The sequence below is a fragment of the Electrophorus electricus genome, chromosome 10 (assembly GCF_013358815.1).
Source record: "Electrophorus electricus isolate fEleEle1 chromosome 10, fEleEle1.pri, whole genome shotgun sequence".
NCBI lineage: Eukaryota > Metazoa > Chordata > Actinopteri > Gymnotiformes > Gymnotidae > Electrophorus > Electrophorus electricus.
The window spans coordinates 18,971,842-18,992,326 of record NC_049544.1 but is presented as its reverse complement, the minus strand read 5'-3'; the positions used below and the strand labels follow the sequence as shown (position 1 = coordinate 18,992,326).

The 20,485-nt window shown below is 40.4% G+C and overlaps 2 protein-coding genes across 4 annotated transcripts in view; one reads left to right on the top strand and one right to left on the bottom strand.

Annotated features, from left to right (window-relative positions):
- agap3 (ArfGAP with GTPase domain, ankyrin repeat and PH domain 3) overlaps window positions 1-13,970 on the bottom strand; it is a 115,354-nt gene extending 101,384 nt beyond the window's left edge. The window contains exon 1 of the mRNA XM_035530598.1: window positions 12,767-13,970. Within this exon, the coding sequence (XP_035386491.1) occupies window positions 12,767-13,142 (376 nt within the window). The 5' untranslated portion in view covers window positions 13,143-13,970. The remainder of the gene's footprint in view (window positions 1-12,766) is intronic.
- A 5,263-nt stretch (window positions 13,971-19,233) lies between these two features.
- rb1cc1 (RB1-inducible coiled-coil 1) overlaps window positions 19,234-20,485 on the top strand; it is a 25,600-nt gene continuing 24,348 nt past the window's right edge. For all 3 annotated transcript variants that reach the window (XM_035530596.1, XM_035530595.1, XM_035530597.1), the window contains exon 1: window positions 19,234-19,586. The gene's annotated coding sequence lies outside the window, so the exon portion shown is untranslated. The remainder of the gene's footprint in view (window positions 19,587-20,485) is intronic.

Here is a 20,485-nt window from a genome sequence, read left to right as displayed (position 1 = left end):
TTAACGCAAGCCAACATGTTAATGGTCACCCATTTCAGAGTATTAATCATGCACCGTGCAAGAGGATTTCATAAATGATATGATTCTGACTTGAGTTTGTCTGGAGCTCCAATAAGAACTTGCCATACAAACACTAGAGCCACTTGGATGTAACTCGGGTTTTACCAACAGAACACAGGATTTACATTAGTATGTGCTACGGTGTTTAATGGGTGTGATCTCATCCAAAAGACATCTCTCGATCAACACTGGCCTGTCACACTCACAGCAATTCCTGGCTGGGTATTAAATGAACACAAGTGAAATCTCTGAATTATTTATAGTATGTATCTTGGAAAGAGGTTCAACCCAGTCAAACCTTGTTTATAAAAGAACAGGAATACTCACCTATAATATGGATGACACCAGGTGTTTCAATGGAGGCACATAGTACATAGAGGGACATGGAGAAGCATGAAAAAAACCTCATTATTTCAAAATATATTTTACCTACTGGCACACTGGGATCACTAACAAGTGTTCTTAACCTCTTGGTCAGGTGAATGCTGATGTAAATAAATGAATTTTGATGAGTGTATGTAAGATCCGTCTATTATACCAGTTATATAAATTACACAATGTCGTCATTAATTGCTTTGTTCATCAGAGCAAACCTACCTTAAGTGAGTGGGTTTACAATGTTGGGTTACAACACTGCAATTTTTAGCTCCCAACAATGATGGACCAGCTAAACAATAGCAGCAGAACTTGACAGGTTTAGGTGCGTTTGGGAGCTGGAATGTTACAAATATTGGACTGGGAAGATGTTCTGTACATCTGAGATCAGAGGTTCATCAGAAAAGAGCCATGGACATTGGTTCCTGACACACATTAACATGTATACCTCCAAAGAGTTCATACCTCAGAAGGATTCAACTACTCCATCTCTCCGTTCCTGTGTGGGTATCTCTGTGGTCTGTGTCTCTGTATGTGTCTATCTGCTCAAGTTTACCACAGCAGTCCTCTCTCTCTGTTGCATAACACTCGACCTCCCACCCACCCACACACCCACGCATCTGCTGCATCTCTCAATGGACACACACACACACACACACACACACACACACACACACACACACACACACACACACACACACACAAATATGCACACGCACACATACGCAACATAAAACAACATATGTGATAATATGCAAAATGGGTTAAAGATATTCTCTAGTCTTGCTGCTGGTCTGAAAAGGCAATGCTGCAGTAGTACAGTGCGTTCTGAAGTGCCAGAGGGTTTGACGCACTGCTCACTGCGATCCAAGCTTTGCTCTGAGTTAAGGACATGCGCTAAGGCCTCGCTGAGTTTCGAATTTCTCCTGTTCTCTTTCTTTCTGCCTCAATCTCTCAGCTCCCTCTCACCAGCTCTCTGGAGACGAATTTGAAGAGAACGCCAACGTAGAGCTCCTAATTCTCCTCTCTCCCGCCGACCTACTCCACCTACCCACTCACACACAGAATTTTAGAGAAGGCCGATTCCCACATCACACTGAAAGATCTTTCTCAAGCTCTCAGATCTGATCCAAGAAAAAAAAAATGCAAGGGAGTAACACCACAATTCTTTCATTTGATTGGTTAGAGCATCTCCTGTTTGACTCTTTGAACCAGTCCTTCTGATTCCCAAATGTCCGTGAGAACAAACAGGCAAACAGACTCATTCTTTCTGCAAACATGTAAGGAAAATTAACATTATGCCTTTAATTTTATTAGCAAAGAACAAGAGATAAATGCAGTTAAATGCGCCATTAGAGAGATATCTTACAATATTTAACTGGGTCAACTTATCAATATACAAAAATAACTATGTGCTACTGTGACAAGTCATTTTCTAAGCTCAAAGAAAATTACTTTAAATGTTTCCTCAATCATGTCATGTTTACTCTAGAGAAAGAAGTTTGCACTAATCGAAGTAAACAATTACATGTGTATTGTAAAAACTGCTTTGTACTGCTTGTCTCTATGTGACCAAAGACAAATTCCTTTCATGTGTGAACATATATGACCAGTAGAGCCTGATTCTGGTTCCTGTGTGCAGAACTAATCACAAATAACTTTATGGCCTGCATTTCTACTGATGCTGATATAATTACAACCTGGACTCACTTCTAATACAAGTTAAAATGATATAAATTAAACTATATTAACAGAATCATCATCATCATCATCATCATCAAATGCCATACTCAGTAGCTGAACAATATATAATAAAAGCACCTTTAAATTCACCTGTTCAGGCAAATGATTACAGGATGAAAGACCTCTTCATCCATTTGACTGGCTTAGTGCAGCCATGCAACTTAATTGGGCTAAGTTGATGGTTTATCTTATAGGGCCTACTACAGCAATATACTAAACAGTGGTCTTCCAAATGTCATTTAAGATGGGCGTGTACATTTAGTCAGTCGCATTCTGTTCATGTAGCCTGTAAGTACATTTATCTTATTCTTTATCACTTAGAAATAACCACAGATAGGAATGATTAAGGGAATGGTTGACTTACTGAGAATTCAATAAGCCAAGTAAAAGTAGAAGTCAACTAAATGTAGTTTAACAAAAAAAAAAAAAAAAAAAGAGAGACCAAATTGATGAATGAATAAAAAAGGTCAACAACTGAAAAACTATGGACCAAGATTTAAATGATCACAATAAATGATTATATCAGTTATGGACCCAGTGCGAAGTGGCACTTGTCCCATCCTACATGATCTGTACAAACTTTGCTTCCACACTTCAATCACATGCATCTTGCTGCATTTTAGCTTCTGAAAGACAAACTGCTCCTGTTCCTTCACTAGGCAGTGACAGTTCAGAAAGGCCCACTTGAACACACCACAAATCGAGGATACTTCCTGTGAAACAACCAGCTAATATAGCTCAGGTGGCACAGAAAGTGCATGGTGAATTTCTACAAAACTCAAATCTCCCCACTGCTGATGGCAGCAGTTTTCATGCCAGCTCTGGTCACTGCCAAAAACAGCAGGGGCTGGTGGCCACCAGCACCAGCGCCGCTGCAGAAAACTCCCGCACGGATCTCGGGCAAGTTTCCGGGCCCCTGAGGCTCTTGACCCACCTTCCCACCTCACACTCATCAGAGGCAGCAGAAAGGCAGAACAAGCTGACATAAGCGCCCCTGGATTTCAGAGCTGCTCTGCTTAGAATCGATGGGCTGAGGGGGTAGTCCTTCAGTGCCCTGGAACTGCAGAGTATTTAGTAAGCAGGAAAATGATGCATTGACTGCTGATGCAGGGAAAGTCCAAACGGAATGATGTTGGTTTCATCACTCTTAATTTGATGGGCAGAAGAGTGCATGCAGGGGAAAGGAGTGTTCAGAAACCTTTTATGTGATGCCAACCAGACTGATCTATGAATGTGAGTGATTTCCAACCATGCACAAATCCCTCCGATTTGCACTGAAAGCCCAGTTGAAAGGAATCTAGACAGGTTTCTGAGAGTGCCTCAGCTCCAATGACTCCCAGTAAGGACATCCCTGCATACCAAACACACTAGTAAATGTCCCCTGGGAAAGATGTGGGCACAGGAAGGAATGGAAAAGGTATTGAGAATTCAGTGTGTACTTCTAAAATCTGATGAGCTCAAAGCCGTAATGGGAATCAGGCCTGCCAGTTTGGGGGTGTTTTTTAAAAGGTATCAGTAAACAAAGGTAATTACAAATCATAAGCCTTGTTTGTACACTAGCTATTGCACATCGGTGCTCAGAAAACATTAGGAGAAATTCTTTATGCTTTTTCAGATGAAAATGATTCTTAGCAGCAGATTGCTCTGGCTTGTCAGCAGAGTCTATGGAATCTTACATACACAACAGAGCTAAAAGCCATGTGCTAGCATTCCAGCACACCTGACTAAACCGTCAGTGCTGCCTTTCTCTACAAGGATGCACACACGTCCACACTTGTTAGGCTGGGTGGACCCCTGCCTGGCCAAAGAGGACATGACATCAAAAAAGAGAGACCAATGAGGTGGCATTTAAAGGGTGGCTACACGAGTACTGCCGCATTCTGATGACCTTCGTCTCTTGGCATCACCATAGTAACCATGCAATTAAACTGGAGAGGGAAAGGAAATGTGTGCTTTTGTTATAAATATGAATGATCAACAAAACTGGCTGGGACCCTCTTCCATTAAGCCTGCAAGTAGACCAAGGCTTGTGGTCATAATTTAAAAAGCTGTGGAGGTTCTTAAAAAATTAACGATGGTGTTTTTTTATTGTGGTATTTTTGTCTTTTTTTGCAAGCAAATATTATGCAACATGCCATTTTGTTTACAGCCACACAAAGCTGCTAGAAGGGATATGCGGCAGTACACCCTAAGAACGTTCCCTTTCTTACTTCTTATGTAACACAAAAGCATTTTTACCCGTGGGATTTTTTTTTTTTCGAGGTACAAATAAAATGCAAGCAACTTCCTAATCAGCAGTCACTCTGGCTTGTACCACGTGTGTCAGTTATGTGGCTGCTGTTGGTTGGGTACAGAAGCCACAGTTCTAATTTGGGACTGCATTCTCCCTTGTGTACAATTGTATTTCATTGTACCCACAGACACTGTACCATGAACTACCTGGGGGATGTTCCTGCAGCTTTTTAGAGCTGTAAAAAGCTACAGGCACAAATAAAGACCACCAGGGACTGTGTGTGGAAGAGCCTCTCAACGTTCTGCTCAAAGAAGGGGACTGAAACGGAGATAACTGATTTATTTTGCAGTGGGGTCAGACAACCCCTGCCTCTCCGCTGCACTTTTGAGGAGCACAGGAAGTGGTGAAGTAAACAGAAATATCACATTACAGGCCCACACCATTAGTGGCTGTTTTATTCTCATCAGCTTCATGAGCAAAGCCTTATTAAAAAGCACTGATCTCAGCACAGTGATAATCAGCAGACACTACCACTCCCCCAGATACACCAGATTCTCTGGTACTGCCACTGTGGCAAACAGCATCTGAGACCTATAAATATCCATCCACTGCAGAACGCTGGAGAGTGACCCTGAGAGTGCATCATGTCATGCGAGAACCTCTTTAATCACTGACTCTTTGTATATGATCACAAATTCTGTGCAAGCTAGCTGTGAGGGCACATGGATGTATGAGACAGTGGCATTGTTTAAATGAGAAGGAATACATGACGTTTAAAAAAGAAAAAAAATCCTGCATCTGCCAGACATTCTGCATGAGCAGTGCTATACTACAAACAGTGCTAGCAGGTTACTGGGAGTCCAAAGAAGCTTTTTGTGCACGTCACTGTCGCACCATTACAGGAGAACAAAGCGAAGGCTGGAGTGTGAAAACTCACAGTAAGGTGCCAAACACGGGCAAGTGTTTCTCCAGCTGCCTCCGCGAAACGTGCTCTTGTCTGGCTGAAGGGGAGGGCATAACGGGAGAGGCAGAGGCAAGTGTGCTCTTGCTTGGCTAAAGGGGAGGGGCGAACAGCAGAATCAGGGGCGAGCACAGTGTCATGTGACTGAAGGGGAGGGGTTAATGCAGGAGGCAGGGGTGAGTGCAGAGGGGGTAACCGTGGCAGGCACCGAAACTAGTTAGCAAGCCATCCCCTAATCACAAACGTATTCTCTCCAGGCCAACTACAGCAGCAAACACCGTGACATGGCAACTATGCAGTCCCACTGCGGTGCTTGGGGAGTGCAGACACCAGAAAAACACCCAACGACTTTTCTGACCCACGTTATAACACAGCGTGGGCCGTTCAGCCTGCAAAATGTTGAGTGGCATGGTACTGAGGGCAAACACCCATGAGCATCACAGAAATCTACAAAGCATATAGTCCACACTCCACCTCCATGAGGTGCCCACGCAACAGTTGAAGAGCTTTTAGGATTCACACTGTACCTAATTTATTAAACTGAAGACCAGTGCAAAGAATGTACAAAATACAATGAATGTATAGGGTATAAAGATGACATATTAGTTTAACTATATTTGGATATTTTACCTCTAAGAAGTGAAGAAAATGAATCAAGGTTACTTGTTCCCATTTGGGAACTGTTCTCTACCTGCCAACAAAAGGCCTGAATATAGTATTAGTAGCATACAGCTAGCAATAACAGGCATCTATTAACTTTAAAAGGTATCTGTTAATTAACAGCCATCTGTTTACAACTTATCCACAAATGGTAACTGGTCATTACTGATATGAAGACTAAACTGGCTCAGGTTTCAGAGCAGCAGAGGTACTTGGGGATATGCTCAGACATGCCTTTTTAACATGTAACTAAAAGTGAGGCATGTGTGCAGGGGACATAATGTCGATTTTCTCAAATAAGCTGCAGAACCTGTATGTTATCCATCAATTGATGCTTGTATGTGAGTAGGGCTGATACAAAAAAAGCACCTGAACAGACACTGGTTGGACCATGCAGATAATAGCAAGGAATACATAAAAGTCTTTTTAGCACTTAACACATAACCTATAACCAAATTTAAAATCTCAATATGTTCATAAAAATCTGCTCATTTCACTCATCCACTAAGATCTAGGCCACTTTCAGATGGGGAGAGGAGAGCAAGGTACTAACTCAAAGGAAAAACGCAGTGTTTGTGACAAGAAGCCATGAGGGACAGCAGAGCACTCCAGGTGCATTCTAAACACATTAATCACATCCAGAATAAAAACACCCCATAGACACAGCTCAACACGCATTCTCCACCCCTCAAGCAAAGGACCAATGTAACGACAGGACACTCAAGTCGAAAGGACGACCTTGAAAGTTGAAGGCACTAACCCAAAAAAAAAAAAAAAAAAAGTGTGACATAGCCCTGTTTTATAATTGTGATTAAGAGAGTCAATTTAATTTCTACAGGCACAAAGTCCCTAAATAGAGCATGTGACTCCAATTATCTTGTTCGAGAAGTCTCTGGCTGACTCCAGTGGTGTCACACTGCATCCTACCCCCCCCCCCCCAATATGGCCCAATCCATTCCTCAAGGACTGTACCATCAGTGGGGGCCAGGGTGGTATCCAGCAGGAAAAGGCACCATAAAAACCCACCCCATCATCCCCAGTGCTGAGAGAGAATGAGAGAGAGCAAGAGAGAGAGAGAGAGAGAGAAATTGTGCAGATCTCCATGTCGAGGAGAACCAGGGTTCCTGGCAGGTTTCACTCCCAGCCCTGCTAAGCCTCCTCTCATGCCACAGGCCATCTGTTGCTCAGCAGCCCTGCAGGCACAAAAGATGAGCTCCAGCACGCTGGTCCAGATGCCCATCCGGCAGTACTCCCCAAGCACCAACACACTGCCTGACAGAAACTCCTCCCAAAACTCCAACATGCTGGTCAGATGCCTACAGGGCACAGCACAGTTCCAACAGGCATTCGCAACAGTATATTTCCATAGAGGACACATTCTTCACCTCACTACCCATTAAAATAATTTCTCAATTCATATTGTATACTAAAATCACAATGTTTTAAGCATTCAAAAAGAATCAAACATCATTACATTAGGGGTCATTCCAAAAGGGACAATATACTCTACAGTTCCTGGGAAAATGGATCAAAAACACCTCAACACAGCCTATAGAAGTGTCCAAAGCCTCATCAGAGTTGGCATCATCAGGAAAAAATCTGAAAACTGCTTCTGGCTACACTCAATACCAGGAACCCCTTGATCCTCACTTCACCACAGATTCCAACCCCTTCAGTGAGTGCAAAAGAACATGTGTGATCTCTCAAGATGGTGGTGGGGGGGGGGGGGGGGGAGTTGCCAACTCTGGCCTGTCAAACAAGTAAAAAGAGAGTGCTTTTGTCTTGCCAGAACAATAGTCTACATTCTCTTCTTCAGATAGGACATAGCATCAGATTTTCATTGCCATGGCACCAAGCTATGGAAAGAACCCCTCCCCACCCCCACCCCCGAAAGTGCCAACTGACCCTGTGACCTTTCAGACCCATGGCCTCCCCTTGACACCACCTCACCCAATACTCCATAAATGAGCCAGAGTCAAAGTTCAAGGTCAAAACTGAGCTAATTAGCCAGATCTTGCATGTGGCAAGAGGACCCATTTGAACAAAGGGCTTTTGATAACAAAATGTATGATGCAGAGCTGCACCACTGTCAAACACAGGAGACCAAGCGAGGACCAGGAGGATGATGCCTGAACAAAACAGATTAACATGCTAGGTCATTTCTGAGGCTCACTTTTACATCCCAGGCACAACTTGCATGCAATAATTACTGGAACTAAAAGCTTCTACGTAAGAACAGATCACCACAAGTCAAATGATTCCTGATTGCCTGTAAACAACGTGATAAAGCAGTATGTACCATAGTCTTTGGACAACCTGAACCAAAATGCCATTTTGCAATTATACTGTTACAAACTGGAAGCATGATATGAAACATTTTAAAACCACCGTAGAACCCTTGCTGTGTCACTGTTCAAGACTGGACTGCATTATACTGAAAAAAATTCTTCATGTTTGTTGGATCATGTAAATGCCATGATTAATTAAAACATTATAACATATTACAGAAATATCACAGCACATCATTTAACAGTCTGAAATATTAAAATATTTTTGTGGTTCATTTTACAAAGAATTTTATGGCAACTGCCATAAGTAGGATTGCATTAATCTTTCCACTCCATTCTGTGGTACTGTGGTGCCACTTTCAGGTCTGCCCACCCCTATTCAGCAGGTGAAATTAGTTCTGCTACATATTGGGAGAGCGAGTGAAAACCAACTACATTCAAACTAAATAAATGCTGATATACAGCCCAGTTAAGCAGACCTATTCACTTGGTATGTTTATGCCTGTAAAGTGTCAAGAGCATACTTAGTCCATTCAGAATTTCACTGTGACATCAGAAGGGAAATATCTAAGTGGTTAACGGGGGGCCAGTGAGTTTTACTTATGCTGGCAACATTTGTCATTAAGGAGAATGCTTTCTGGTCATCTTTTCTCTACCAAGCAGACATCACAAGCGTTGTGCTCCATTTAAAGATGCATAAGAAAGTGACCCTGCCACCTCTCCCACACAATGGAAGAGTTGGCTAACTGTCTTCTCACAGACCCCCAGCACAGATGGCGTATGGCACAGCTGGTCTCAAACCTTTTCAACATAAAATGTTGCAACAAGAAATGTTAACATTCGCTTGTCTTTGTATGTGCCATCAGTTTATGTGTAAGCAAATTAATGAGCAAAGAACATGAAAGGAATTAAAAGTCCTGACTACTAAAATGGCATTCATTTGCTGACTGCATAATAGCCCTCTTCCACTTAACATAAACTTAGCATAAACATATATGTCTAAAATTACAAATAAAATAAATTGCACCAGACTGTGGACAGCCATGAAGTTCTAAGCAATTCTGGGTAATGTTCTATAGCATTAAAAGAACTACATTAGAGTTTAATATTGTTAAACTATTAGAGTTCATTCAGGAGGTAGTCGGGGCAGATGTTCAATTATAGTATGTGGGTATCCACTTGGTAAATGATAAACCTACTGGACAAAGGGTCTAAAAAAAAAACAACAACAGATGTTCAAGCAAAAGGAGAGAAAATGAAGCAGCCCAATCAGAGCAGAGTGATTCTTCTTTCCTTTTTTTAAACTCCTGTTCTCTTCTGATCTTCAGTAAAACTATGAGCCTCTGGTTCCTAAGCAACAGGCACTCTGCTTTAATGCAGGACCACAGCAAAAGTCTGCAGTCCAGGCATACAGGTGGGTGTGTGCGCATGCACACAATCGCGCGTGCACACACACACCGTTTCTCCCTGTAACAGGCATACAAGCTTTGCTGCAGTGAAGAGTGTTGCATAGAGTCTATCTTGGACTGACGCATTAAAAGGTAATGCACAGCCACAGTAGAGTACAGCAGCAGTGTGTTTGAGATCCAGATCAGCACCACTCCAGTACACTCATTAATTTCAAAATACCAATTAAATATGACTGTCACAAACAAGGCCATGTTTAATCTCCAAAATCTTCATTCACCTCACAGACATTTTTTCTTCACAACAAAGCACAGGGGTGTGAACTTGAAAATTTTGTAACTTGTCAAAAACATTAATTTGGTAGCATGCCAGGAATTGACATTGTAAAGACCAAATAAAAAAACGAATGGGGAAAAAAAAGGGAAACAAATAAACCATGCATAATGATTTGTACCACTTATGACAACACAAAGGATATGCAAATTGCTCTGGCACCAATTTACTTTTCAGCCAACCTGTTTCAGAAAGCTGTGCTTTCAGTGTCAGAGGAGCAAACCTTTTACACAAAAGCCATAAGTAACCTAGTGAATAAAAACATTTGTGATTGCCTTGTAACGGCAGTTCTTGATGAAGAAAACAATAAAAAATAAACACTGTAAATGTACCGTAATATAGCTCATAATGTAAGAGATAAATGTTCTTTTTCATAATGATAATGTAAACACAACACAGCCATTCACTGCATATCCAAACAATATTGACTATGTATTTTTATTTTGGATGGTTTAATTAAAACTCCCTTTCCTGTAATAGACAGAAGGAACTGTTGGTGTCACTTAAAGCCAGGACTTATTACCATAGTAATGATATGCTAACGAAACAGGCTGGGTCCAGCAAATAAGTGGAAAGACCAGTTACAATTTTCCAGCTACTAGAAAGAAATGTTCATCATCACGTGTGTACGAAAAGCGCATGTGGCTACTGACACAGTTGAAATTGCAATGGATGAGTCAAGAATTACCAATACAACCATTAATCATGACCTCCTTGCTTTCTGTATTTTCTTTGCATATTCATTATGTAAATCCTAACACCCATTAACATGAATTTGGTGCTAGACTATGCAAATTCTGTGTACAAATTGCAACCATAGGTTGCAGCGGGCAAGAGCTACAAAGGTAGCTAACTCCCTGATAATCAACTTCCCTTTTCTAATAGATGCAACATGATGCTTGACTTTGATACGACAGTTGCACCTCAGTAAACCCTGTGAAACAAATCTGGTTGGGAAAGAAATGTCAGATAATTGAGACTGATACTTTAAACTATTTTCACACTATAAGGGACACAAATAACTGGCTTTCATACAATAAGCAGTTTTTCCCCAAAGCATTTCACCAGGTCATGTGATTGATTCTGTGCCTAACTGGCTGACTTGACTTACAAAGTTACTATATAGTTAAGAGGACCATGTGAATTTGCAATGCTAACTTGAGTCAGCATCTAACGTCAATAGTTTGTACTGTTCAGGGGACCTGAAGGGCTGTGATATAAAATTCCAGTGATATTGAAAGAAAACTATGGATCCTGTAGTTTCACTGGGATTGTGCAGTGCTGGTGGGGTTATAGTATCAGTTATAAAGTGTGATATAAAAATTAAAAAAAAAAAACACAGATTGTATCTCTGACTCCTTTGAAGGGTATAAATTACAATCCAGGCTGTTTTGCTCAAACCTACCAAAAGAAGACATCTAAAATCAACCCTTATGTAAATATTTTCTCAAAATGCAAATGTTATGTTTAATTAGAATATAGTTTATTAAACACTGCAAGAAACAGCTTTAGCCTAGTGCTAAAAGAATAAAGATATTTAAAGGCAAATAATTTATGCATGTAATTGTATTTGAGACTTTATCTGAAGGAATAAACTATATTTGCAATAATTAGATCTACAAACCTCACGTCTACAATCCAACACACTTACAAGACAAAGAGTCTTGGTGTGTTTCTTGTAGGAAGCTGGTCCTCTGTATACAGCATAAATTAGTAAAGGGCTTGACACGCACACCAATGTCCACTATCTCAAAAACACCCACAGCCTGCTTCCGCTGAGATGTAAAACCAAGCATCTCTCTCTTCACGAACCACTGATCATGGGCGACTGAATGACACGAGCGGTTCTTTCATTTTGCCCTGCATATATCATTACAAATTACCACAAGTCTTCACAACATTCGTAGCCTGACAAATATGAAAACTTTATTCCAATAAACAAATAAAATATAAAAAGGCTTAGGATATGTCTTATAAAGTCATGCAACATATGATGGTATATATCTTCTAAAAGTGTATTCAAATTATGTAAACCTTTTTGTTTATAAAACACACACACACATATATACATATATACATATATATATATACATATATATATATATATATATATATATATATATATATATATATATATATATATATATACATATACATATATGTGTGTGTATATGTGTGTATATTATATTATATATATATATTACACATACATACACACACACAATAAAATTAAGCATGACGTTAAAGTATAAGAGTTGATTGTGTACCTCCTCCAAAGTGTCGCATAAAAATCTGTCATAAAGAACTCAAATAAGGAATTGTCACCCGAATCTTATTACTGAAAAAAATTTTAAAGCAGAGCCAGCAGGCAACGTTTGTTCTTTAACGAGCATCGGCTGTAGAGCTTAAGCAAGCATGTCCGTTTGTCCTTCAACAGCCTACCCTATTATGTTAGCAGTACAAGCAACAACACAACAGTTGAAAATGAAGGATCTTCCTTAGTCCACTTTTCCCTCTCTCGCTCTCTCTCTCTCACACACACACACACACAGAGAGATGCTGGATGAATAACAGACATGACGGTCACTTTGTGATTACTGTCCTTCGTCTAACGACAATGAACTGTTGGCGCCTGGTTCCAATTAATTGCGGCGGCTGAGACGACCTGGGCCCCCTCCCTTCCCCCTACGCGTACACAGTGCTTACCTTCAATGGAGATGACGTGCTCCCGGATCTGGTTCTGAAGGGCCAGGTCATCGATGCGCTCGATCAAGTCGTAGATTGCATAAATGTTCGGGTGGACGGACTCGAACCTATGGATTTCGGCTCTAATGGCTGCTGAGTTGGACAAAACAAACTGTGAGCCCGGCGGCCCGGGCTGAGCTGCAGGGCCCGATACAGTCCCAGATCCAAACTGTCCTGCCCCGGAACTCCCGGACGATCCGGACCCAAACTGTGGTGGAATGGGCTGGGGTACTGGGACCGGAGCGGGTACCGTGCCTGGGGTAGGCATGGCTGGCTGAGATTGCTGAGAGATACCAGAGACCGACACCGAGACCGGGACACTCGACTGGAAATTCATCGTTGTGGCTGAGGGAGACGAGAAACTACTCTAATAAAAGAAATACCCGTTAAGCGTTTGGGAATAACAAGACAAGTCGCTCAAAAGGAATCCGCAGCGCTCTGATCTAACAAAAACGGTGGAATATTTTGATGCATCAATAGTCAGTGTCCGTCTGAAACAATCCGCGCCTCTTGTTCATATTACCAAAACTTGATTGTGGAGCATTGTTCCTCTGTGACGGGGTCTTATGCCGTGTCTTGTCCTTGTTACAATGGATGTCTACCAACTGGACACACCTTTTCGAGCTACCCGCGCTGTTTTCTTACGAGCCGACTCGTTTTCTCTTTGCTTCCCTGTCAGAAGCACACGATGCGTGCGGTTATCGGAGTGCGCCCGGGTCCATTGACTGAATGCGACGTTTCTACACTCCCTAAAGTCATAAACCCGTTTGAATTCTCTTTGGCTCGAGAAGTCCCTCCCAGACCCCCACCTCCGTATGCTGCAACGTCACACATCACGCAACTGTGTTCGAAATGGGGGAGGGTTGCATTGGATTGGATATCTAACGAAGGACTAAAGCAACGTGCACATCATTTTGATTTTTGAACATTATGCAACCAAATATTCTATTCTGTTATTGCTTTGCAACCACCACACGCGCACACACAAAGGACATACGGGAGAATAAGCCAGAGATAAGCATATCGTGGCCCAGAAGTTGAGGTCAGAGGCAATGAATTAGTCACTTTGTAGATTGTATTCCTCCTCTTTTTAAATACTCATTAGCAAGGGAAGGCACATATATCCATGGCATAGCTACACCATACCGCCATAGCAGCTCTTCACTAGAAGGGGATATTTTATACTTTGTGTATTTGCAGAACCTTTATCCCCTACCATCTTCTCACATTATTTCACCTTATAAGACACTTCATGTTTGCAGAAAGACCATTCACTGTTTTACATGCTACTGCAGAACAGTAGCACACAAGCCAGAGAAAACCTTTTTCTTAAACATTAGTCATGTGACCCCCCCCCCCCCCCTTTTCGTAAATTGATGTGATTGGTTAGGATACAGAGCTTAGTGCTGGTTTTCCCTCCCTCCAGTGTGTTTTGAGATGTAAACTGCACATTGTGCCCCTCTGTTATGTTAACAGGCTGAAATGCAGGACAAGTTACAGCAGTATTCTTACACTCAAAAACAGAATTTTCATTGAAGAATAGAGTAATATATGATAAATGTGATAATTAAAATCCTGTTTATTTTAATTGTATATAATAACTAACTTGTTAAATAAAACGATTTGTCTTTAGTAACTAATAATGTATTAAACTTTTCACAGCTATACAATAATGGAAGACACCCACTGGTTTTGCCTAAAGTGTACATCTTCATGAAGCAATAGTTCACTCACCCCTTTTTAGAATGAATGAATGGTTTTTGTCAGCTTTTGTCAGCTGTGCCTTGTGAATGCAGAAGGAAGCACCCAGTGACCACCAGTCAAAACAAAAAAGGCACACCAGAGTGTTCAGTGTTTGTACTGACTTTTTTATGTGGTAAATGCTGTAGTATAACAGAAGTAGACTGGATATGAAAAATGCCATCTGCCATGATAATGATCTCCACAGCCGACAGACAGTAGTGCAGTAAGAGAATGTCTTTAGACTTCAGCTAAGGAACCGATACTCGGGCGTATGGGCCACAGTATCACCATCCACTCCTGATAACATACTATAATACGATGGGTCACACATTTCAGTGTAAAACATAACTTGGCTTTGCATAATGCAGGTCAACAGTGCCATACTGTTACACAATATGTTCCTCAGCAGAGCCTGAAGGGCTGTTCTCTCACTAGGTCTATGAAAACACTGGCATAATCCCAATCACGTTTTGTGTTCATGTTGAACTGACACTGATATGCTGTAAGGAAACCTCTAAATCATCAGCTGCTAAAATCAACCTCCAATAATAAAATATTCCAATACAATTTCATACATTCGTAAAAGTTGTATTTGCACAATTTCATGACCATATCTTAAACTATAACTGCAGGAGCAGCTGAACTGCTATTAAAATACCTCTGATATAATTTTTTTTAATGTTTTTTAAAGAGTTACAGTAAAACTTATTAAAATTTATTAATTAAGAGATAAGGGAATTAATGTACTGTTAGACCTCAGAGGAGTTCCATTTCATGTTTTAAAATTGCCAAATTTCAATATATGACTGATGGTGGTTATTCACTGTGGACTATTTTGAATCATGTGGCAATTATGAATGAAATGTTTAATCTTTTTTCTTAGAGGCATTTGTTGATTCAACTCTGCTTTACTGAATTAGGCTTGATGTAGCTTTATTCAGATTTATAAGTCTTAAATCCTGGATGACATCTTAAATACTGGATCAAGAATAAAGAGCTTTGGGGATACTGGTGTGCCTGAAACACTGGACTGAAACACTGACTATTATGAAGAAAATTTAAGAAGAGTAACCTGATATTGTAAGTTTAAATGAGTTTATTCTATTTTTGCCTATATCCACACAGCCTTCTTTTTACATGACTTCTGTTTATATATATTTGTGTGCATCAGTGATGATTCCAAACATACAGAAATATATGGGAAACCTGCTAAAGTCTTCACAGGAGATATTTCAGATGCTTTTTTGTAATTTAAAATGTTGTGTTTCCATCTGCTGGTGACAGTTGGAGTTACATTATATATCACAACATTTTTCAGTGAAAATAAATTCTGTCTGGCAAGGACTTTTCTCTCATGCTCTCTTTGGCAATACGTATTCACTGTGTCGCCATAGCATAAATATATGTCCTTAATATACTGGCATTTCTAAAATAAAAATAAATAGCCTTTCTTGTAGTTTTTTTTTATCTACCAACACAAACTTTTTTTTTCTTCATGTTATTCTATGATTAATTTAAATGGCTCTATTTAAAACATGAACTTTTCATATGCCTTGGATAGTTCGATTTATAAATGGGATCATACATATGTTGTAATTTAAAATAAATATGAACAGAAACTGCATGAACTATTCCTTGAATAATAAATATGCCCTCATATACACAATATGCTTTTCTAACAAATTAATTATGTATAATTTTATGTATTTCATCATTTACATAATACTTCTAAAATCTCACTTTTTGGTGCTATACAGCCAGCTTTGTTGAAAGCAGTTTGTGAATCAATATACATGGAAAGGTTTTGTCTGTGAATTGCATTACAGTAGATTTCATGGCTGATCATGACCAAGATTAAATATTAAACGTCAGTGGCCTTTTCAGATTCTCATTGATATGCTATCATGTTCCATTAATGTGCATGCGTATGTATGTGTGTGTGTTTGTGTGCATGTGTGTGTGTGTGAACCTTAGCCTCTATTTTACAGTCCATTTTTATCCTAACAGATGGTGCCTTTGGCACTTGACTGTGGGAGGGACAGCCCCCTGGGTGCGAGGGGGAAATATACAGTCGGCAGGGTATTCCTATTGGCACTGAGTGTATACCTAACCAGCTGCTCGGTGTACAACCTTTCTCAAAGGTGTGCTCTCTCCCTCTTTCTCTCTATGTCTGTTCTCTCTGTCTCAGTCTCTATGGCTTATTGTAGAGTTGCAGAGAGGGAGCTGCAAACAATCCACATTATTAATTGAAAAAACATTATGTAAACTGTGGTTTGCAAAATCACAAAGTCCTCGCCAGTGCACAAATAGTTTTACCTGTACCAGAGGATTTTGAGCCACAGTAAATAGAAGGGAAGATGTTAAGATTAATATATTTCCTTACATGAACAGTGATAATTTGTAATTTTAGATGTCAATTTTGCATTTTTATTTCATCATGAAAAGGCTAAACCATGTATTTTTTCAATATTGGCGATAGATGTATATCAATTGTCAAGGATGTCTATTGGTATATCAATCAAAACCTTTTACTGTTTAAATTAGACCCTTTTTTGATCTATTGTTAATACGGTCTTCCAGTTACACACAGTGACAATCTAAATGTACACTACACACTAGATTTTATAGTTGGCATGGCCTATTAATGGCAAAATTGTTAAGGATAAACTTGCTGAAATAGCATGAGGAAGAAACCTTGAGAATAGGTTTCCCGGGGATCCCATCCTTTGCTGGGCTGCACCGCATAGTGGAGTCATAGACAAAAGATTTTTAAAAATGAACTACACATTAGCAAGCCTAAAAATATATGTATGTAGATGCTAAAAGGAAATATCTGTAGGTGATATCAGCAACCACTGTGTAAGTTGTCAGGAGACTACTGTTCCAGAGGATAGGAAAGGCAACGTTAGGAATATGGGCTTATCACTAGTTAGGATAAAGGTTCAGTATAAGGAGTTTATGGTATAGATTAAGTGCCCAGGAGGAAGATTATTAGTAGTACTAAGCATGCAGGTGTAGGCTGGTGATCATTGTACCAGGAGAGAGGATAGCACATACAAAATGTCTAAAAAACATTCAAGCAGGGTCATTGGAAAAAACTTGAGCACCAGGTATCCAGGTATATGTTGATGAGATTCCACACGTGTTATATCAGGCAGCACTTCACCAGTGATGGGTGAGCTAGTCCAGGCGGTAATAAGAGCTCACATATGGATCGAGTGTTAGGTATGTTTGGAGCACATGGCGCTAACTGCAAGATGTATGTGGTTGAGATAGTGACTCAGACAGTCCTAGATGTAGCATATTAACAAAAAAAGACAAGCACAAGGGTACACTGAGACAGCTTAATCTATCAGATTCCTAATGCCTAAAAAGCCCCAGGACCAGCATTCATTAAAACCAACCTAAAAATGGAAAAGTTTTACTTTTCTGCAGTGTAGCTTTTCATATCAAATGAGAAAGTGGTGTGCCTATTTGAGTTCTCTGTGACAAAATGGCAAAATACATAATTTATGGTAATCAAAAAAATATGCAAGGAGGAAAACTAAGTTTGTTCCAGCATTGTTTAAAAATCTTTAGAGAGTTCTGACCCAAATCACATTGCACAGTTGATTTGATCAGCTATGTGTAAGAGTTACTCTGTAGAACACAGGCAATTATTTCATTTGATTATATTGTTTTTCTTCTTGTTTGAAGGCAGGACTTGTTTATAAATCAGTTTGTCTTTTGATTCGTTTCTGAAAAAATCTTGAATGATCATGATCGGCGATTACTTAAACGTGTGGTGAAATCAAATTGTAAAAAAACAATAGAACTCAGGGATATGTTTAATAGTAAAAGTAAGAGCATTTCCACATGCACAACACGCAGGGAACTCAAGGGATTGGGACTAAATAGCTGTGTATCCTTAATAAAACCAGTGTCAATGAGGCGAACTGGCAAAAACGGCTTCAATTTGCTAGGGAGCATAAAGATTGGACTCTGGAGCAATGGATGAAGGTCATGTGGTCTGATTAGTCCAGATTTACCCTGTTCCAGAGTGATGGGTGCATCAGGGTAAGAAGAGAGCCTGCTGAAGTGATGCATCCATCATGCTTAGAGCCTACCGTACAAGCCTGTGGGGGCAGTGCTATGATCTGGGGTTGCTGCAGTTGGTCAGGTCTAGGTTCAGCAACGTTATGTGCCCAAAGAATGAGGTCAGCTGACTACCTGAATATACTGAATGACCAGGTTATTCCATCAATGGATTTTTTCTTCCCTGATGGCACGGGCATATTCCAAGATGACAATGCCAGGATTCATCGGACTCAAATTGTAAAAGAGTGGTTCAGGGAGCATGAGACATCATTTTCACACATGGCTTGGCCACTACAGAGTCCAGACTTGAACCCCATTGAGAATCTTTGGAATGTGCTGGAGAAGACTTTGCGCAGTAGTCCAAATCTCCCATCATCTATACAAGATCACGGGGAAAAATTAATGCAACTCTGGACAGAAATAAATGTTGTGACTTTGCAGAAGCTTGTGGAAACAATGCCACAGCGATTGCGTGCCGTAATCAAAGCTAAAGGTGGTCCAACTAAATATTAGAATGCGTGACTTTTTTTTTTGGCCAGGCAGTGTATGTCTTTTAAATTAAAGAGATACATCTCGCTGCGCAGTGACGTCAAGGTCGACGACAACAACAAAACACAGCAGCAACATAGAGCAGGGTGTTAGCCAGCTAGCACAGAGCTGGAAACAACATTAGCGAGGTTTATGTTCACAGGTCGATGATAAAACGAAGGATGGTACATCGACTGTCGTTATCGATGGATTACATTTCAAACAAGTAGTGGGATTGTGGATCAGTATTGCACATATATGAACAACTCCATGACTTACAGCTAACTTAGCAACGCTAGCCAAATATCGGTTGCCCATTAGCTAGCTAGCTCAACCCGATAATCTTCTCTCTGTGCTGCTAGCAACATTTTAAGCCCTAAGCAAGAGAGCTTGTGGCTTCTGTAATGCAAAGTATGAACCTGAGAAAATAGAGGTAAGGAAGGGACTTGCTAAGACTTTGTGAATGGTCATGAATACGTTGTAAAAACCAAGATCTTCGACATATCGGGGTGCTGACCCCGATCGTTTATCGTTACTGAGGTAACGTTTGCTATGTAGGTTAGTTAGGTAACTAGCTAGCAAGCTATGCGGATTTCAGTGTTGATTAATGCAACAATGGTCAGCAAGCATATTAGCAAACGAACAAGGAAGGTTTTTGTTTTGTCAGCTAAGAAACAGTACATGGCGAGAAAAATGTCCAGCTGTTTTCACTAAATCATGTTGATTGGCCGTTGTGTAATTATTTAATGTTAATTCATTGACATGCCTACCTGTGTTGTCTAGCTAGTGACATCTGTCCTAGGTAGCCTAGCTAGCTAACAATCACAGGGGCAGTGTTTCCAAGTTTGTTGTCTGATAGAGGCTGGTCATTAGCTTGTTTTGCTTGCTGGCTAACGGTCTCTAACAATCACAGGGGCAGTGTTTCTAAGTTTGTTGTCTGATAGAGGCTGGTCATTAGCTTGTTTTGCTTGCTGGCTAACGGTCTCGTAACGAAGGAATAAAGGTTAAAGGGCAGACATTTACGCTTTACCAAAACAAAGACTGATTATGTAAATTAAATATAACCTATATGGGCTTCTCTAAAATGTAGGCCAAATTTTATAATACTTTTTGGTAACGTTACTACTGACATTACATATTGTCTGTGGCGGTAGAAAAGATTTCAGTTCTGACGGTACGGTTACCTGGCTAGGCAGTAGGTTAGCTAGCCTAGCTATTTGGGTTGTTGACAAGATGCATCCGATCAGGCCCAGCACATTTCACACCGCTGTTGAATTACATTAGCTAGCGTTAGCTGCACTGTGACAGCATTACCGCTGCATTAGTCATCTC